The sequence below is a fragment of the Nothoprocta perdicaria genome, unplaced genomic scaffold (genome assembly GCF_003342845.1).
Source record: "Nothoprocta perdicaria isolate Ctin4 unplaced genomic scaffold, notPer1 scaffold_391, whole genome shotgun sequence".
NCBI classification, from domain to species: Eukaryota; Metazoa; Chordata; class Aves; order Tinamiformes; family Tinamidae; genus Nothoprocta; species Nothoprocta perdicaria.
This window is the reverse complement of record NW_020455634.1, coordinates 53,283-70,326: the sequence shown is the minus strand read 5'-3', so window position 1 is coordinate 70,326 and position 17,044 is coordinate 53,283. Positions and strand designations below refer to the sequence as shown.

General features: G+C 35.5%; 1 protein-coding gene across 1 annotated transcript in view; it reads right to left on the bottom strand.

The window, feature by feature from the left end:
* Nucleotides 1-17,044, bottom strand: part of SYNJ1 (synaptojanin 1) — a 59,830-nt gene that overhangs the window by 20,782 nt on the left and 22,004 nt on the right. The window contains exons 10-20 of the mRNA XM_026044951.1: nucleotides 15,562-15,714; nucleotides 12,216-12,372; nucleotides 11,062-11,085; nucleotides 7,152-7,343; nucleotides 6,935-7,019; nucleotides 5,459-5,599; nucleotides 4,842-5,034; nucleotides 3,324-3,482; nucleotides 1,198-1,354; nucleotides 728-845; nucleotides 401-616 (exon numbers count right to left, since the gene is read on the bottom strand). Coding sequence (XP_025900736.1) covers nucleotides 401-616; nucleotides 728-845; nucleotides 1,198-1,354; nucleotides 3,324-3,482; nucleotides 4,842-5,034; nucleotides 5,459-5,599; nucleotides 6,935-7,019; nucleotides 7,152-7,343; nucleotides 11,062-11,085; nucleotides 12,216-12,372; nucleotides 15,562-15,714 — 1,595 coding nt within the window. The remainder of the gene's footprint in view (nucleotides 1-400; nucleotides 617-727; nucleotides 846-1,197; nucleotides 1,355-3,323; nucleotides 3,483-4,841; nucleotides 5,035-5,458; nucleotides 5,600-6,934; nucleotides 7,020-7,151; nucleotides 7,344-11,061; nucleotides 11,086-12,215; nucleotides 12,373-15,561; nucleotides 15,715-17,044) is intronic.

Sequence of the window (17,044 nt, the reverse complement as noted above, 5' to 3'; positions counted from 1 at the left end):
GAAAAAAAAAAAGCTGTTTATTTTATTAATAGCTTACTGAAAACAACATTCACAGGTATCCGCCAATATTCAGTTCACTTAAAAATACTTTGCTTTTTAAAGAATACAAACTTGTACAAAATAACAAATATATAAATAACGAATTTCTYTGATGACTGATTTTTGACAAAGATATGATATTTTGTTTCAAAAATGGAAATGGAAAAAATAAATCTGGAAATTAAAACATAGAGGTAAGTAAAACTAATTTGCAGTAGTGAACATATTGAAATCAGAGTTGAAATCTGAATGTTAAAAATTAAGGAAAACAGAACAGAAATGTTTGCTAGGAAGACACTGAAGGAAGTGGGAGTGAAAAATGAAGAAGAATCAAGATTAAAAGTAAAAAWATCTTCTTAACCTTATGAGTATAACTTCACCATAGCTTGCAAATTTTTGAAGAAGATCATCAATCAAGTTATCATCGAAATAGTTTTCTTCCTGTGAAGAACCTTTGATGGAGACCATTACAGTACCATCAGGTGGTCCTTGCATTGCAATCACCTCCTTATAAACTTTCTGTCTCTCTTCTGCTTCAATTTCAAATATGTCAATGTCAATCACTGCAACCACAGGCCTTGGAAAAAAATACATAAGAAAAATCTGTAAACAATATCTGAAGAATTAAATGAAGAGAAACATTACATTTTCAATTATAAAAAAGTAATGTATAAAATAAAATTGAAACCTATGATCAGATGTTTTGAGCTCTGCCCGTCCATAGTGCAACAAGGTGCCAGGATTCCACGTGTAAGGGACATTACTGTTATTCTGAAAACTAGCATTCAGAAGATCCAGGTCTTCAGCTATATTCAGTATAAAGGAAAACAAAAGGAGAGGACCACTGTGATCGCAAGAACACGCTAAAATAACCAGTTAAATTAATCAGTTGGAAAAAGAGAAGAAAGTAAATCAAAATCAAAAGATTCATATTAAAAAAAAAAACTATTTTAAACTACGGAAATGTCTATAATGGGTATCTGACTCCTGATCCTCCTGTTCAATGTCACCTCTATTTATTACAGACTATTATATTATTTCTGCTTGGTACAAAGTCAAGGATGGAACCTCAGTATCTTTGGCACTGAACAGATTGCTGAATGGATTCTCCAAGCTAGTTAAAATAAAATCTTACACAATTTAAGGAAGCACTCAAACCTGATCGGTCAAAAGGCCATTTTCTTCTTCTCCAAAGAATACGATCTGTCCATGCTGGCGTGCGACATTTTTCACTGGTGTCATAGTCATCAGAAAACAGGTCATATTTGTATGTAGGAGCAAAATTTATTTTGCCCTCTAAAAATCCCCTAAAAATCTGTAAAAACACAGACACGATTCTATGTCATGCCAGAAGACAGAAACAGATGGGAAACAGCTTGAAACTAATCAGAATTCTCTCTTTTAACAGCGAAAACCTGCATGCACATGTCCCAAAAAAGAAAGCCATTTGATAATATGAATTCATTTTTACATTTTATCTGCTGAAAGCAGAAACATCGTCTACTAAGACTGATCAGTGATCTAGAGAAATCATTACTAAATAGAAATATGTCAACGCTTTATAGTCTAACCCCCTAGACTCCCGAGCARCCTCCTGCTCCTCCAATGTCATTCAGAACTTGAGGCCATCGAGAAGAGATGTTTTCCACAGCACTTCAATTACTTGGCGTCACTGCTCAAATGTCAGATAACGCTGGGAATTAATGTTTATAGTTAATGTACCTGTCTGAACAGATACATGTTTCTTCAAAAGAATACAGGATGCCTCAGAGGYTAAATATAAATTAAAGAGATTAAAGATCTCATCAGTATTTCTTCTATTATGAATATAAAATACAGATTAAGACCACCTCTTATAGGAAATACTCTGTCAACAATACATATGGAGTTTATGGATACAGAGTCAATTCAAAGTAATTAAAAAAATCCATTAGATAATTTCCAACATAAGCAGATACATCCAGCTACCAAAAGTCTCTAGAAGGCAGGGAACTGTGCTCATTCCTTAAGCGTGTAAGGTAGACACAGCAGAAATGTTTTAGTTGACTATCAGCTCCAGCCTTGAGTTTAATCTTATCTACTCAATCTACTGAGACAATTTACAAGAAATGTCTTTGCCTTTTGTAATTATTTTATAATGTATCTTTATGAAGAAAGGTGCTACATAAAAACACTTTCCCTAAACAATACATATGCCAGTTAAGTCTAGCAAGTCAGCTGACAAACACTAATGTCCATCTAAATAGTGGAATTGTGRTAAATATTACTCAAATTAATAGTGCCTCTTCTTTTCTCACAGTTAGGGAACTGATTTTTTTTTCTTTCTCAATCCAAACAGTTTCCACCAAACTCAGACTTTATAACTGTCAGAAATGTCCTTGAGACCTCTACATGGCTCTTATTTTGGTCACACTAACTAACAGATAATCCTGCTCTCTGTCCATCTGAACCTACATATATATTTTATCTAGGAATTAGTCTAAAAAAAAAATTTTATCAAATGTTTTTCCTACTCTTGTTACTTGGGGCATCAACATAAATGGGAGAAAAGGATCCCTACTTCTGAAAAATGTACGATCCAAGTGCTGACAGGTAGACAAAACAAACAACTGGGGAAAGAAACTTGCCTGTCATTTTACCATCTACAGCATTTCCACATTAAGCTGGGAAAATAGAACATGGCATAATTTCACACAAAATTGAGTTCATTAAAAATATTCCTTTAATTGCTATATGCTGCCCCCCAAGAAATACTAACAATCTAAAATTCAAAACCTTCTTCAGACTTCACTCTTCCGTGCCTTTTTTCTTTCCTAAGTAACAAAGCTATAACTTGGTGTGTTGCTGTTACTGTCATTCTGTTGGAAGAAGCTCTGGATTGCTATAGTAACAGATCTAAAGCGAAAAGTAACCTCATCAAAACACCAGTTATAAATACTTTTAGAAAAATAGTTGAGGAACAGAAAGGTTGGAATCAGTAAATTCCATCACAGTGTTCTAAAAAAAAAAAAAAAATTATAAAAATTTCTTCTTTTTTTTTCCTCAAAGGGAAAGAAAAATTTCACTCCTACAACTGATCATTGTATTTTTATCACTAACTCTTCAGAACAGTTACTACAAATAAATTACTCAATATTGCTACATCCCATCCTTCCATGCTAGGGTCTAGACAAAAATGATAAAGTAAAAACATGCTGAATATATAGATTTACAAAAGCTTGTTTTTCTAAAGCCAGAAAGAAAAATAAAATATTCTTAAATATGGTAGTATTTTCTTAAGATACCTGTCCAGAATTTTTCTGATTGATAAGTTGGTCCCCAGCAATAAGGGAGTCCCAGTTCTGTTGTCGTATTAGTTCCTTAACCTCCTCATTAGGAATATCTATTCGGTAATTAAAATCGCCACACCAAAAGATATAGTCATGGGAAAACAGCATCCTTCCCTGCAAAACAAAAGCACACAATGCAGTTAAAAACAACCGAGAGATTGAAATTTACTCCCTCTATGCATAAGACTTCTGTTTATAAGCCTTTTTAATTGTAAAATACACATTATGCATAGCTGATTAGGACTATTAAAGTATATGTTAGTATTTAGTGTTCATATGGAAGAAACCACGTAGCCAATTGTACGGTATTCACACATGTGGAGTATAAATGAAAAAATAATGTCTCTTATGTAGCCTGCATTTCCAGAGAAAACCAAAGCAGCTGAAGTGGACTCCAAAATTAGCCAGCATTCTGCTCCAGGTCTAGAAGCTGTCTCCAGCACGATGACTGCCACCTGGGTCACAAAGAGGTTCAAAAGGAGCACAAAACACCCCCTGGGGTTATGGGGCACCCCGTCCTGACAGACTGAAAGGCAAAAGCTTCCTTGCACGGGTTACAATGAAGGTTCAGTTACACAAGATGTTCAAGGTTGAGGAGAAAGAGAAGGGCTCTTTTAAATAAAAGCCATTTTAAATACAGCATATAACTCCAAATAAGAACTTTATACTATTTTTTTTGTTTGTTTTTATTTTTTTTTTTACATTGTCCTTAAAAGAAACAATCAGATATACTGGCAGACTAAAACAACAACATTTAGAAAACTGTTTCTGGGCACCCTAAAAATACAGTAGTCTGAAGAAAATAAAAAACATGACCATGGCAACAAATTTAGGGGAGAAAAAAGGTACAAAATAACATACCAGACTTCTGTATAGTGCCATGGAAACTAATAAATGACAGTTTGACTACAAAATTTAAGACAGCTTTAAGTCTATATCGAAATTCAAAATACAGCTTTAAGCAACTTTTAAGTAAGCACTGTTAAAGTATCTAGTTATGTGTTTCAAATGCCTTTGTAAGAGCAACGTACTGAATTCCATGATCCAACTTGAGAAAAAATTACTTAACAAGAAGTTCAAATGAGTTTGCAATAAAAAAGTGTGTTGAAAACAGTGCCATTTCTCACAAATTTTGCTTTGCTGCCTACAGAAGTTCYAAAGCACAAGAGGAATCCCAGACTAGGTCCTTGATGCTTCACCTTTTCCATCAGTCAGTGGCAAGCCAACTGGCAAGCTCTATTCTCTCTGCATAGTTGTCTGTTTTAACAAAAACTGTGGGAACTTTATTATCTCTAGGAGCTCTACCTGAAGGAAATTTGATTTACATAGGAATCTGAGGAGAGAAACAAAACAAAACAAAAACTACTGCAAACAAAACAAAACTACTGCAAAACTACTGATTGTGAATGATACTGCTAGTGTCTGAAGGATTTAACTTTTCATTTGTTATGAAATTTGAACCTTGCTGCTTACCATTGGAAAACTGAGCTTGCGAGCGATTTCGATGAAGTCTTCATTTCTCTCCTTAACTTGTGACTGCCCTGCAGCAAAGTGACTGCAGACAAAGCAAAGGCTGGAGGTATGAAACAGCATTCGAATTGCTACTGCACCCTTGTTACCAGTGGCTCCTCCCATGCCAGTCTTTACAGTATCAACAGCAACATCCCTAGAAAAATTAGGTAAAGAGCTATTAATCCTTCAGACACAGATGCACAAAAGTCAACAGCTTTGTAGTACATTTGAGTAGTGCTCTATCACTGAACGAGGCTTTGCAGGCAACTAAAGGCTAACCAGATGACATTAGGTTCGGAAGATGTTTTCACATTTTTCTTTAAGTAGTAATGTCATTGGATTGTTTTAAAAAGATGCCAACAGATGCTGAGCAGCTAAAGTATAGCCCCCCCACTTCAGTCTTTCAAGCATTCTAGGTAAGTCACATGGCACTTCAGAACWAAAATGCAAGAAACTAAGGAATTATTTTCCCAGCTCTTGCAGGGCCCAGTTGGTTTATCAGCATACTAGCACATTTGTATGCAGTACAAAGCAACCCRAGGGTGACCCAACCTGGGCACAGTTGTGTGTTCACTGACCTGATAAAAGGAGCGTGCTGGGGTCTGATAAACACAAAGAGGCAGACRCCCACCAGCTGCTCAGAAGCCAGCAGCACGTACTTGTAGTCTCTGGATATGGTCTTCTGCAGTTCAACAGCCCAGAGCTTCTGGTTGGTTGTGCTGGCGGCGAGATTAAAAAAGGTCGGTTTAAAAATAAACCAGAGGAAGGAGGTATTCTCAAGGGTTGGTCTAGTCGACTAATCTTACCATAACCTTAATTAAACCTTGGGGAAGTAAGCCAAAGCCCAAGAGCGAATGGTTCCCAAACGGCTTCTAAGAGGCACACAGGCTGCAGGTTGAAATGATGCCATCACTTCAAAATCACTCTGGTAAGATGCTTCCCTCCTCTTCTCTGCCAAACAGAATATAACCTAGGAGCCTGACTATCTTCCCTATATTTCTGAGGTTGGTATGAAGGAGCAAATAAAGTATCTTTCTACAAAGTTACTTCCTAGACTAGGACTCAATAAATATTTGGAAACGGTGACATGCACAGCCTTAGGCCAAGCCAAAATTTCCTTCAAGATCTAAAATACAGTGTTTTCAGGGTGAATATTGGATACAAATGAAAAACATGAGGCCTGGCAGCAGCATTAACTGGACTAAGTATGAAATTAGGGTTGCTCTGCCCTTGGGACCAGGGTGTGTGCAAAGGCCAATGGTGTAATAAGCTTTAGATGCCTTAGCCAGTGTCTTGGGAGTTAAAGCTTGACACATATCAGAAAGTATTTAAAACAACAGACAAAACAATGGACAAAACAAATACGATCCTGGGACCACTGATAAAGGGTTTTGTTACTGGTATCACCCACACCACACTGAGCCCTGAGAGAATGTAGGAAAATACATATTCTCATACCAAGCTTTGCCTAGGCTGAAAAACMCAAGCTCCACAACAATATATTCAAGAAATCCATGGAGTGATTTAGGTAAAGACCAACTAGGAAAAGGCCACATTGTGATCAAGCATTACTCCTGCTCTTAATGGCAGTGAAAAACTGATGGTACAGAAGGAGGCACTTGTCCATACAGATSAAAATGTGGCAAAAGATAGCATATAAAGGCATAACGGCATTGCCTGATTTTGGAAGGAATTTCACAGCACTTGCTGTTCCCAGCRGTAGGAAAGCCCAGAAACTGAGGAACACTACCAGCATTGCAGAAAAACTCCCTCCATGTATTATATGAAGGAAAAAATTGCGTGGCTAATGAAGGTGCCGTCCAAAATATGACCAAGCACTGACTGCTGTATATGACTTAAACTACCACAGCTATAGTGAGGAAAGTTGGGAGGAAACTGGCAGACAGAACTGGAAGATAATCAAAAATTACTCCAAAATAATCCCAACTTTACAATACCATTAAAATTTCTAAAACAGCATCAAATTTAAAAACTAAACTAAAACAAAACATGATTACCAACTGAACTGATTTTGTACTGATTACATTACCTACCTGGCATTCACAATGTTTCCTGCATTTAACTCTACCATTTCTTCAAACCCAATGGCAAATATGTCTACAGGCTTGCTTCTTCGATCTGCATTTAAATATTAAAAAAGGCTATTTGTTGTTTGTATTTAGCTTAAAAAAAAAAAAAAAAAAAAAGACCTCATAGATCCATTTTAACACACACAAAGCAAAAAAAAAAAAAATTAACAAAAATTCCTACCTTGGAATTCATGAATACCAGCTAACTTTGGTGCATCAAGAAGCCAGTCAGTGAGGGTCTGATTTTTAAAAGCAATGCTTCGAAACTGCTTCCCCCCATTCACATTCCATGTCCCAACGCAGACTCTGACTTTTTTTGGTTTTGCATACTTATAGAAGTTTTCACACATACTCTTTAGCACTTTTACAGATGCTGCCCAAAAAAAAAAAAAAAGAAAAAAAAAAAGAAAAAGACATTTAAAAAGACAAAGTTTTGTACAGAATATTTTCCAGGGAACTTGGTAGTGAAACTGTCCCCTTAAACAAAAGGTAACAGGTACATGCATAGATATACAGAAAGTTAAATGGTGAAAGCAAGATGAATCAAGGAGCAAAGCATTCCACAAGGAAAAGCAGGGGCACATTATTTGTCTGGGAAGAATACTGACTGAATCAAAGATTTTAGTAAATCATACAGAGTATTATATATAAAAGAAAGTTAAATTCTGTTTTTTTTTCTAATAAATATCTGCATATGTTTCTCTAGAGAAACCATTACTATATTACTACTACATTATTATATCCCAACARAAGCATCTCCCTCACTGTGTACATTCTACTTTTGAAATTCAATCTCCTTTAAAAAATAAACAAACAAATGTATTAGTTTCTAGAACTGTGAAAACAACTGGTCCAAACACATCTGCTAAAGCAAGTCAGTTATTAAAATAGCCAATGTTATATTAGAGTATGCTCTTTTTAAACAAGAAATCTGAACTATCTTTAGGTCAGTTGATTGCCTTCCATTGGGACAGTAGGGAAGGATTCAAAACACAGASTCCTTTCTCTGTTAGCCAGGCCTTTTTGTGCCTTGTTTCTATCTGCCAGGTGGGGAAAGAGCAACGGCCTCTCTGTAAAGAGCACTGTGAGAATAAATATTATTCAATGCTCAAAGATTAGAGTTACAGATATTTTAAAAGTTCAATTGTACACATACATACATGTACATATACATACATGTATATATACACTTCCTGATGCAAAAGAGCACATGTATTTTTTATAATTTACACTGCTGTTTTTCTTTAGTCTCAGCAGAAAAAAAATGYATCAATTTAACGGTGTTGTTTACATTATACTTTACCCAAGTAATATTAATTTATCTACTTTGAAGACTGCTGTAGTCATGTTCTAAGCAGACTATAAAAACTGCATTAAAATGACAGATGGAATTCTTTATTCCGTGCTGTCTTGCAAAATTAACAGCTACCGGGCACAACCTTTTCAGTCAAAGCCCCAAAATAWGAAATTAGTGAGCTGTTTTTTTCTTTATTCATTCTTTCATTGACCTTTATTCATACTTTTTCAGTTTGCCCCCTTACCAGAATCCAGGCAAATAAAGCCAAGAAAACAGGGAGAAGCCTACAGGATATGTTACGTCCTTAAGGGAGGGCCACATCAGGATGGACATGGCCAAATATTCAAGGCCAATCAAGTCAACAAGTCCATCAAATCCTGCAAAAYCTCCAACTGGAATGGACAGTAACCACATCTGACAGCTCACCACTGAAGAGAAATGGATCCAAGAAATGTGGCCGGAATCCACAGAAGAGCTCAAATCACCCAAAGAATGAGTGGAACATGAAGAACACAATAAAACATCAGAGCCATGCTGCAAAGATCTTCCAGATGAGACTTTGTACTATTACCATTAATGAGTCTGAAAGCAGAGTTTGGACTTCTCTCTTCTTCAGTCATTTTTTTCCCCCTTTATTAGTAATTTTTAACCTAATCATAAGTAGTTGCCATAATTCAGTCATTTTTAATTGTAAGCCGCTTCTAAGAAGTTAACTATTTCTTAGAAACTACTTCATAGAAAGAATGCAAAATTGACTATTATTCCAGTGGCCCCTAACTCTTGGCACTGGAATAAGTGTCTAAAGGAAAAAATCTTACCAGAATAGAACTTAACTTAGAAGAGATGAGTAATTATGGCAAGCATGAAGCCAATACATTTTAACTAGTTTTCTAAACTGTATAATCACTTTTTATATTAGAAGAAACAAAAAGGGAGAATGAGACAAAATTTTCATGTTTCCCAAAATATCCAACAATCCATTCCTCTTCTGAGCTCCTTTTACTTTTCCACATATATTATTTTCCTACATATTTCTGTTTATCTTTTCCACAAAATTGTCTCACTATGATGTTACAAATCCAATACACTGCCTTTTATGTTATTTCATAGCAAAAACATATTTTAACTGCAATTCATACTGTGCATTTCTACAAAGAAATATTAATCTAAATTCTTTATACATATTCTGTGCAACAGAACTTGAAGTAAACTATTTTCCAACAGAGTCTACATTACTGTAKATATTTTTCAATACGTATGTATAATATCCACACTAAACTCASAGTGAAATATTACATGAGTAAGTTTCAAAATGCCTGACATTTATGGCTCTTGAAATGTTACAAGCTAGCCTGGTATAGTCTAGAGGACATCACCACATGTGACAATGTCACTATTTAATTCAATAAAAGGCTTTTGAACACATAATGCCAAAGAATCAGTTAATTCCAACTGTAATTTTATCCGCATCTGCTTCAGACTTCATTACTTAAGAACTCAGAGTTCTCTACCTACAATGAAATACTATTAGGAGAAAAAAAAAAAAAGAATCAAAGTTGAGAGGAATTTAAAGGGGAAAAAACACCTTTAAATCTGAAAAACAGACTGCCGAACTGGTTTAACAGGGAAAAAAAGCTCTAAATACCACAGATGCACTTGAACAATAATACAATGAACAGAAAATTCCCAAGCATTTTTCTTTTCCCAAAGATATCACCCTTTTCAATGTTTAGGACTGAAGGTTAATGGCTATTACCCGACATACAAGGTCAGGAGATACCGTGCAGAACCTGGCAAATCCCTTAATATTCTCCCTTAACAGGGAGAATTGCCTGAGCAGTTATTCACAGCTTCCTTTCTTCCCTTCTTCCTTCTCTTCCTCCTCCATTTCCCCCAGGCTTTAAGCATATACTTTTTGACTTCCCCCTGAAACTATGCCTAAGATCTAGAACTAGCAAATTTGGAAAATGAGGTTCTAAGGAAATATGCTATCTTACAGTGATATTAAGTAAAGGTTATCAAAAACTACCTAAAAAGAAGAGATCTTTCATATCCTTTTCTTTCCTCATGTTAAAAAGCTCATGTTAAGTATCATGTTAAGTATCACTGCTCCAAGATACTGACTCCCCAGAAGCGAACCTCTCACATTTTAAGGCCAACATCACAGTCATGAGTCAAGATAATACTGCAATGCCTCAAAGCACAAGATTAGGATTCAGCTCTGTTTTTCTCTTCTGGCCCTCTGTTCACTGAGTTATAACCTAAATATGCTTTGGGCAATACTTTTCCTTTTGTGTTGCATGCATTATCTCAGTAGTTTTGACTGCACTTTTTCTCCACCAAAGTACAACTGTCGGTAGATTATTTTGGATCATTACAACATGAGCCTTCACTRGAAAATGTGATTTCATCTGGAAATGTCAATTATATGCAAGAACACCAGCAATTAGGATCCTTATAAAGGCAAATTAGACTGAATTACAGAATCCAAACCCAACAGCCCCCAAACCAGATAAAAAAGTGAATTCCCTCTGCAGCAAGAATAAAGCATCTGCAAAAGCAAAAGCCAAAGTGTTGGTTGTCTGTTTTCATAATTCACACCAGCAAAACTCCAACATTTTTGGCTTTTTCACAGGCTTTATTGCGTAAAGAATTTTGTGGATCAGCAGTACCAGGTCCATATAATACTTGGAAAACGGAAGCCCACCACCAAACTTATGCAAATAGAGACATAAGAAAAAGCTAGAGAACAACAGCTGCTTAGATATTTACAACTCAATTTACTATACTATACCTGATTGTAACGACTGCTCTGAAACTACGGATGCAGTAAGAAGGAAACAAGAATAAATTAGTCAAATAAGCAATTTAATCTTCAGCACTATGAGAGAATATATGCTCTTATATAAATAACTTATTACATGTAACTGTTTGCATCAAAGTTATCTTTTATGTTGCAAAATCTAAAAAGTTCCACAAGTCATTAAAAATACTCCTTTCTTTTTTAGTAGTGGATTTTCACATGAAGAGACTAAAGTATTCCGTATTATTCAAAACTTATTAAATGGTGCAAACATATCATGTCCAAAGAAGGGCWATTGTTCATAAGCTGACAAGAGCTGCAAATATTGAAAGAATAGCTTGCATTCATGAAGAAGGTGAGTAGCAACAAGAATGATTTTTAACTGATTTTGAGGTGAGGCTGATTTAACAGGTTTCAGATGCAAGAAAGGYTGCAAAACCCTCAAACCTTGTCATAAGGAAGTAAGAGGAAATGTCTTTGGGATTCTACAAAATAAATACCCATAAAAGGAAGACAAAAATTTGGCAAGTATTTTTTTTTYCCCCCATATCAGGCTTGTGCTGAAGCTTTAACACATTTTTTCTCATTTGCGGTTAAGAAGTGCCAGAGGGTAAGGAAAGAAAGTGTAATAAAATAAAATAAAATAAAATAAAATAAAATAAAATAATCATTCCCTAGTTGTCAATAGCCCAGAATTTAGGACACATTTTCACGGGATCTTGAATTGAAGTTTCAAATTTAGAAGGTACGTAAATGCTCATGTTTGTTTTAATATATCATGATTGCCCATTCCCTCTTCCTCCCCCTGCCCTCCCTCAAAAAATTATCATGCAATTGTCATGATTAACACTTCCAACAGATGTACTGAACAACTGAACAAAGTATAGCTAACAAATATCTTATGTAAAGGTGATAAATATGCCCCATACTTACCTATTACACCATCAGATGTTACCAAAATATAAACAAATTCATTACTGCAGCAATATTAGTAAAGCAGAAGTATCTTTTTTTTATTTTAATAAGCCAACAGACTATAAAAAAGAGCATTTATACTTCCCAACATTGCTTTGAAAACACAGTCCATACAACTTTCTTACACCAAAGTAGCTATGAGACAGATTAAAATCCCGAAAGACACATACCGCGTAAACTGCTGGTGGTTAAGAGAGCCCGTGCTTTATCTGCTAAATCACTATTTAGGGTATTTCCCAACAACAAAACATCAATGGCCTCCTGCTTGGAGCTATCAAAAAAGTTATTTTGAATCGTTCTGGTCACAGAACGAGCACCATCCTTCAGCTTTCCAGCCTGTTAGGGAGGAACACGCATAAAATATTTTATGTTGGACAACACTCACAAAAACAAAAGCAATATTCATCAACATATTTGTAAACCACATTAGTAATTCAAAAAATAATGGCAATTTCCTTCCTTATGTGTTAGACAGAAGTCTTCCATGCTTATGGTACTACTTATGCTTCCCCCCCCCCAACACCCCATATGCTAAACAACGCAATAAGGCCTTCAAGGCACATTTAAAGACCAAATTGTCCCGGATAATTAATCATTTAAATAAATAAATAAATAAATAAATAAATAAATAAATATTGTAGGGAGAGGAAATATGTTTTTCTTTTTTTCTGTTATCCTTTGATGTTCAAAAATGAAGTTAAGGTAGTGCCACGTGCAGACCATGACGTGGGATTTTGAGTTTTCCCCCAAATAGTGAGAGATGAACAGGCACTTGAGTCCAGATGGCACGGTACATGAGTGTGTACGTATGTATGTATGCGCACATGTGAACATCCCGGTTCAGAGTTTGTGGTCTAAAAAACCCAGGTTTAAAGGAGGAAAAGCCCYGCTAAGGTGTGAAAACAGCATGCAAGCCTCATGCAGCATCGCAGGAAGGACGCRCGTGCCAACCTAGGGCCGTGCACATCCCCGAGCTCCGCACAGAGGCGGACGAGGACAGACGGGTGCTCCAGGAGAACCACGTCCCGCTCCTYGAGCTAACAATATCCTCTGTGGGGCTGAGGCCTGGGGCAGAACGAGACCCCCACGTGGGGCAGGCTCACGCAGGCCTCGCAGAGCCGCACGGTGAACCTGTGCCGGCGGCGCAGCGCACGACTCCATGGGCACAAGGATGTCTTATTATATGTCTTATGTGTGCGCACACACACACATCCCCACACGCATATTCTGCCTGTGAGGGCGGGTGAACACGTGCCATTAACATCTGCAGGTACAGGGAATAGAGGCCGCGCTCCATCAGGGATGCTGCTTTGTGCCACATTATCAGAGCCAACACCCTGAGCTTAYGGCTTGAGCTCTTCATGAAGGTCTCTTCAACGCACAGTAGAAGAAAGAAGGGCTTAAGCAAGCCACAAAACCAACCCGCCACCATTCAGCTCCTCKAAACACTCCCGGGAAGAAACTACCCCTTTGGCAAGTGCTAGTAGCAGGCAACGGGCAGGCCGATTGGGGGAAGGCAACGGGAAGGACGTGCTGGGGAGCACACGGCCATAACTGACTTCAAACAGGATGCTGCTTCCTTGACATCGGACAAGGGACAACTTAAGACATGCTCCAAAAAGCACACTCACCATTCACATAGGAGGCAATTAATTGAAAGGAACCCAGAGAAAGCAAAAGAAAGAGTAGTTAAGGAGTTAGATGTAATGAGGACTGTAATTCTTAAAAATGGACCGTTTTTCAACACAGAAATATATATTAACACATTTAAGTTCAAACTATTTTTTTCTCATATTCTGAATTTCTATATTTTCATTCTTGGGCTTCCAAAAATCAAACCGACAAGCAAGAATTGGAAGAATTTCAAACATCAAACTTCCCATTTGGGAAATGAGAATAAACACTTAAAAACTACATTTTTACTACAACAGAGTCTTGACACAGGTACTTAGTRATGCCCTGGACAAGTTTCACTGAAAAATGGCACCTCTTGTATGGCTTTGCAAGCAAATATCAAAGATCTGTTTGAACTAGACTGATTTTTTACTGGGGATATATTTGAAAAATGAGACTTTGCACATGTTAACAGTGCTAATTTGAATAATGAGACTTGTACTTATTAACAGCTTTATAAGGAATATTATGGACAAGGACAGACTATTCTCAATCATTAAAAAAGAACAGCAGAGTAAATATAAATATATCTATATTATATGCATTAAAACATAAACACAGTATATGTATTTTACATGGAAAAAATTAAGTCATCAAGTGGATTACAAGGCAGTATTAATTTAGGAAAGAAGACAATAATGTTAAAATGAGAAAGTTAGGAAAAAGGGAGATGCCTCACAAAATACTTACAGTAATTCTCCTGAGGAGCTGGGTAACATTAATAAAATAAAACTAAACATTTTTAGCCCAATTCCCCTCTACTCTAAAATATAAGCAACTCCCAGATGAAAGGGTCTTGTATGAATCAATCAATGGCAGAATAAGCAACAAGCTTATTTATTTGTTTTTCACATAGCTCACTGTGACGTGTGCTATGTGTATAGGGAAGGATCTTGATAATATGGTTTGGATAAGTAAATGATGGAAAAACAAAACAGTCACCTACAACTACATATTATTTAAGCAAATTAAAAGAATGGAGATCAGGGAATCAAAACAAAACATCCTGGAGATAAGGATTTGTATGAAAAGAAATTCTTGATGGAACTGAAGGCAAAAATTGCTGTAGTCTGACATTTGTTTTTCTTGGCATATGACCTGATAAGGAAATATATATATATATATATATATATATATATATATATATATAAAAGGAACAACATTGTTAAAAGAAAAATAAAGTCAGCATTAGGAAATCTGAACAACTCAAACATCAAGAAGGACAAAACAGGCTGAAGAAAAACAGAGCATTACTTTTCAAGTGATACAGAATTGTTTGTTATCATAACCCTACAAAGGAAGGAAGGARTGCAACTCGAGCTTTTTTCTTTTTAAATGCAAAACTAGAAAAAAATAGCTGGAGAACTAAACTAAAAACACCTAACTATGACCTAGTTATAAATAATACTGCTAATAAACACCAAAAGCATGAACAATAACATCGAGTGAAGCACATTTTAAAAGAAAGTGAAGCTGAAACAACAGAAGGCAGAGGTAAAGACAGAAAACTGAAGATGTTCAAATAAATCAAATTGATTTGAACGTACATTTTTCAGAGCTATGATGTAAAAAAAAAAACCCTAAATGTTTTGAGCCTCATCCTTTCCAACAGAATGGTACTACCTGCAAAGCATGGGCATGGCTAAGAAAGGATGTGCTGAAACAAGATCTGGTTATCCACATAATGAACTTTCTCAAATTAGATGTATTTTATCTTTTCAGAGTTACATCACAAGTACAATTAAAAAAAGAAAAATGAAGTTATTTTCATTATTATATTCAAGGCAAAAGAACACAAAACCCTCTGAATAAGGCTAAAACTTTTACTAAAATGTATGTTACCTTAGCTTTTCCTTCAAGGGCTCCAGTTCCAGCATATATTTTACTGACAGAATCACCATTCACAGACCACATGGATCGGAAAACTTCCTGAAAGCGAGTAACCAACTGAGGCTTCTCAGCTAATCCTAATACTTCCAGTTGTTTTGTTAGCATCTGCAATAGTTGAAGGCAACATTTGCAATAGAAAAATCTTTAAGTAGTTATTAAAACGTACGTCACATTTTTTCAGCAAACACACACAAAAAAATCCTTCATATATAAAATTCTGAAGAAAGGCTTTTATCACTCTTTCTGTATTCACACTTAAATCTTTCCTAACAGACTGCAATTTTTATCCTCACAATCAGTATTAGCTGAGTGGACTTTCCACAATTCATTCTACATATTTAAACATAGCACTATGGTCATGGWTGTAGAAAACAGCATATTGTTTATATCTTAAAATCCCTGTTTTCAGAATAATAATTAAAAGCTTCAAGCAAGCTTTTAGTATTGGTGGTTAAAGACATAATTCAGGAAAATAATCACCAAATTTAAAACTAAATAAAAAGAAGCTAATTCTTTTTTTTTTTTTTTTAGAATGTTTAAAAATTTTGAAGTATCCAATGGCAAGGAACAGTTTGAAACAATCAAGACAAATTTAGGCAAAGACAAAATTCTGAAAGTTGAGTAGGAATTGATAAAAGTTACAAAAGGAAACTTGCAGATAAAATTAAAGTAGATATAAAATAAATAAAGAAGCTTCACAAAATGGCTTCTTTGTCTTGTAATTCTGGCTCACCATCCACAGCTCAGTACTTGATATGTATCTGAGAGTATCTGTCACATTATTTAAAAAAAAAATAAGAATTTAAATATATCATTTAAGTAGCATTTTAATAGTAAGGACTTAAAATCTTGCTTCTTTCTAATGAGTTCTGGAATTCTAGTTCTCATATTTTAATTGAAATCATAATTTGGCTCTTACCAGGGTTTGCCAAAAACACTCTAAAGTAACTTGAATCTTTAAGCCAGTACTAAGAAGCCATAAGAAAGCAAAATTTTGACTTGTAAAGCTAAATTTGTCATTTCAGTTAGAGACATACAAAGATTTGTCCTTATACCTATACAGAGTATTGTTAAACTCTGGTAAACCGATTTAAGGTCAGGAAGGAGTTTAAGGTTATCATGTAACTTTCTATTGGAAAGTCAATAAAGAATGGACAGATATCTAAGCCATATAATGTAAGACAATGCTGTAGAATTTTCAAAACTTTCAGCTACTCTTTGCATCCATATTGAAATAAAGAATAAAAAGTTCTAAATCCCACAAAAATGAATAAAATTAGGAGCTTATGAGCTTTACTTTCTTAATCTTAGGAAACGCTGGAAAAAAAAAAGCTTTATCTCCCTCAAATTGCATGTATTGATGTTGAACATTAAGAGAAAAAAAAATACACAGCTCTGTATCTCATTTCACTAAAACATCGTTCAACTGACAACA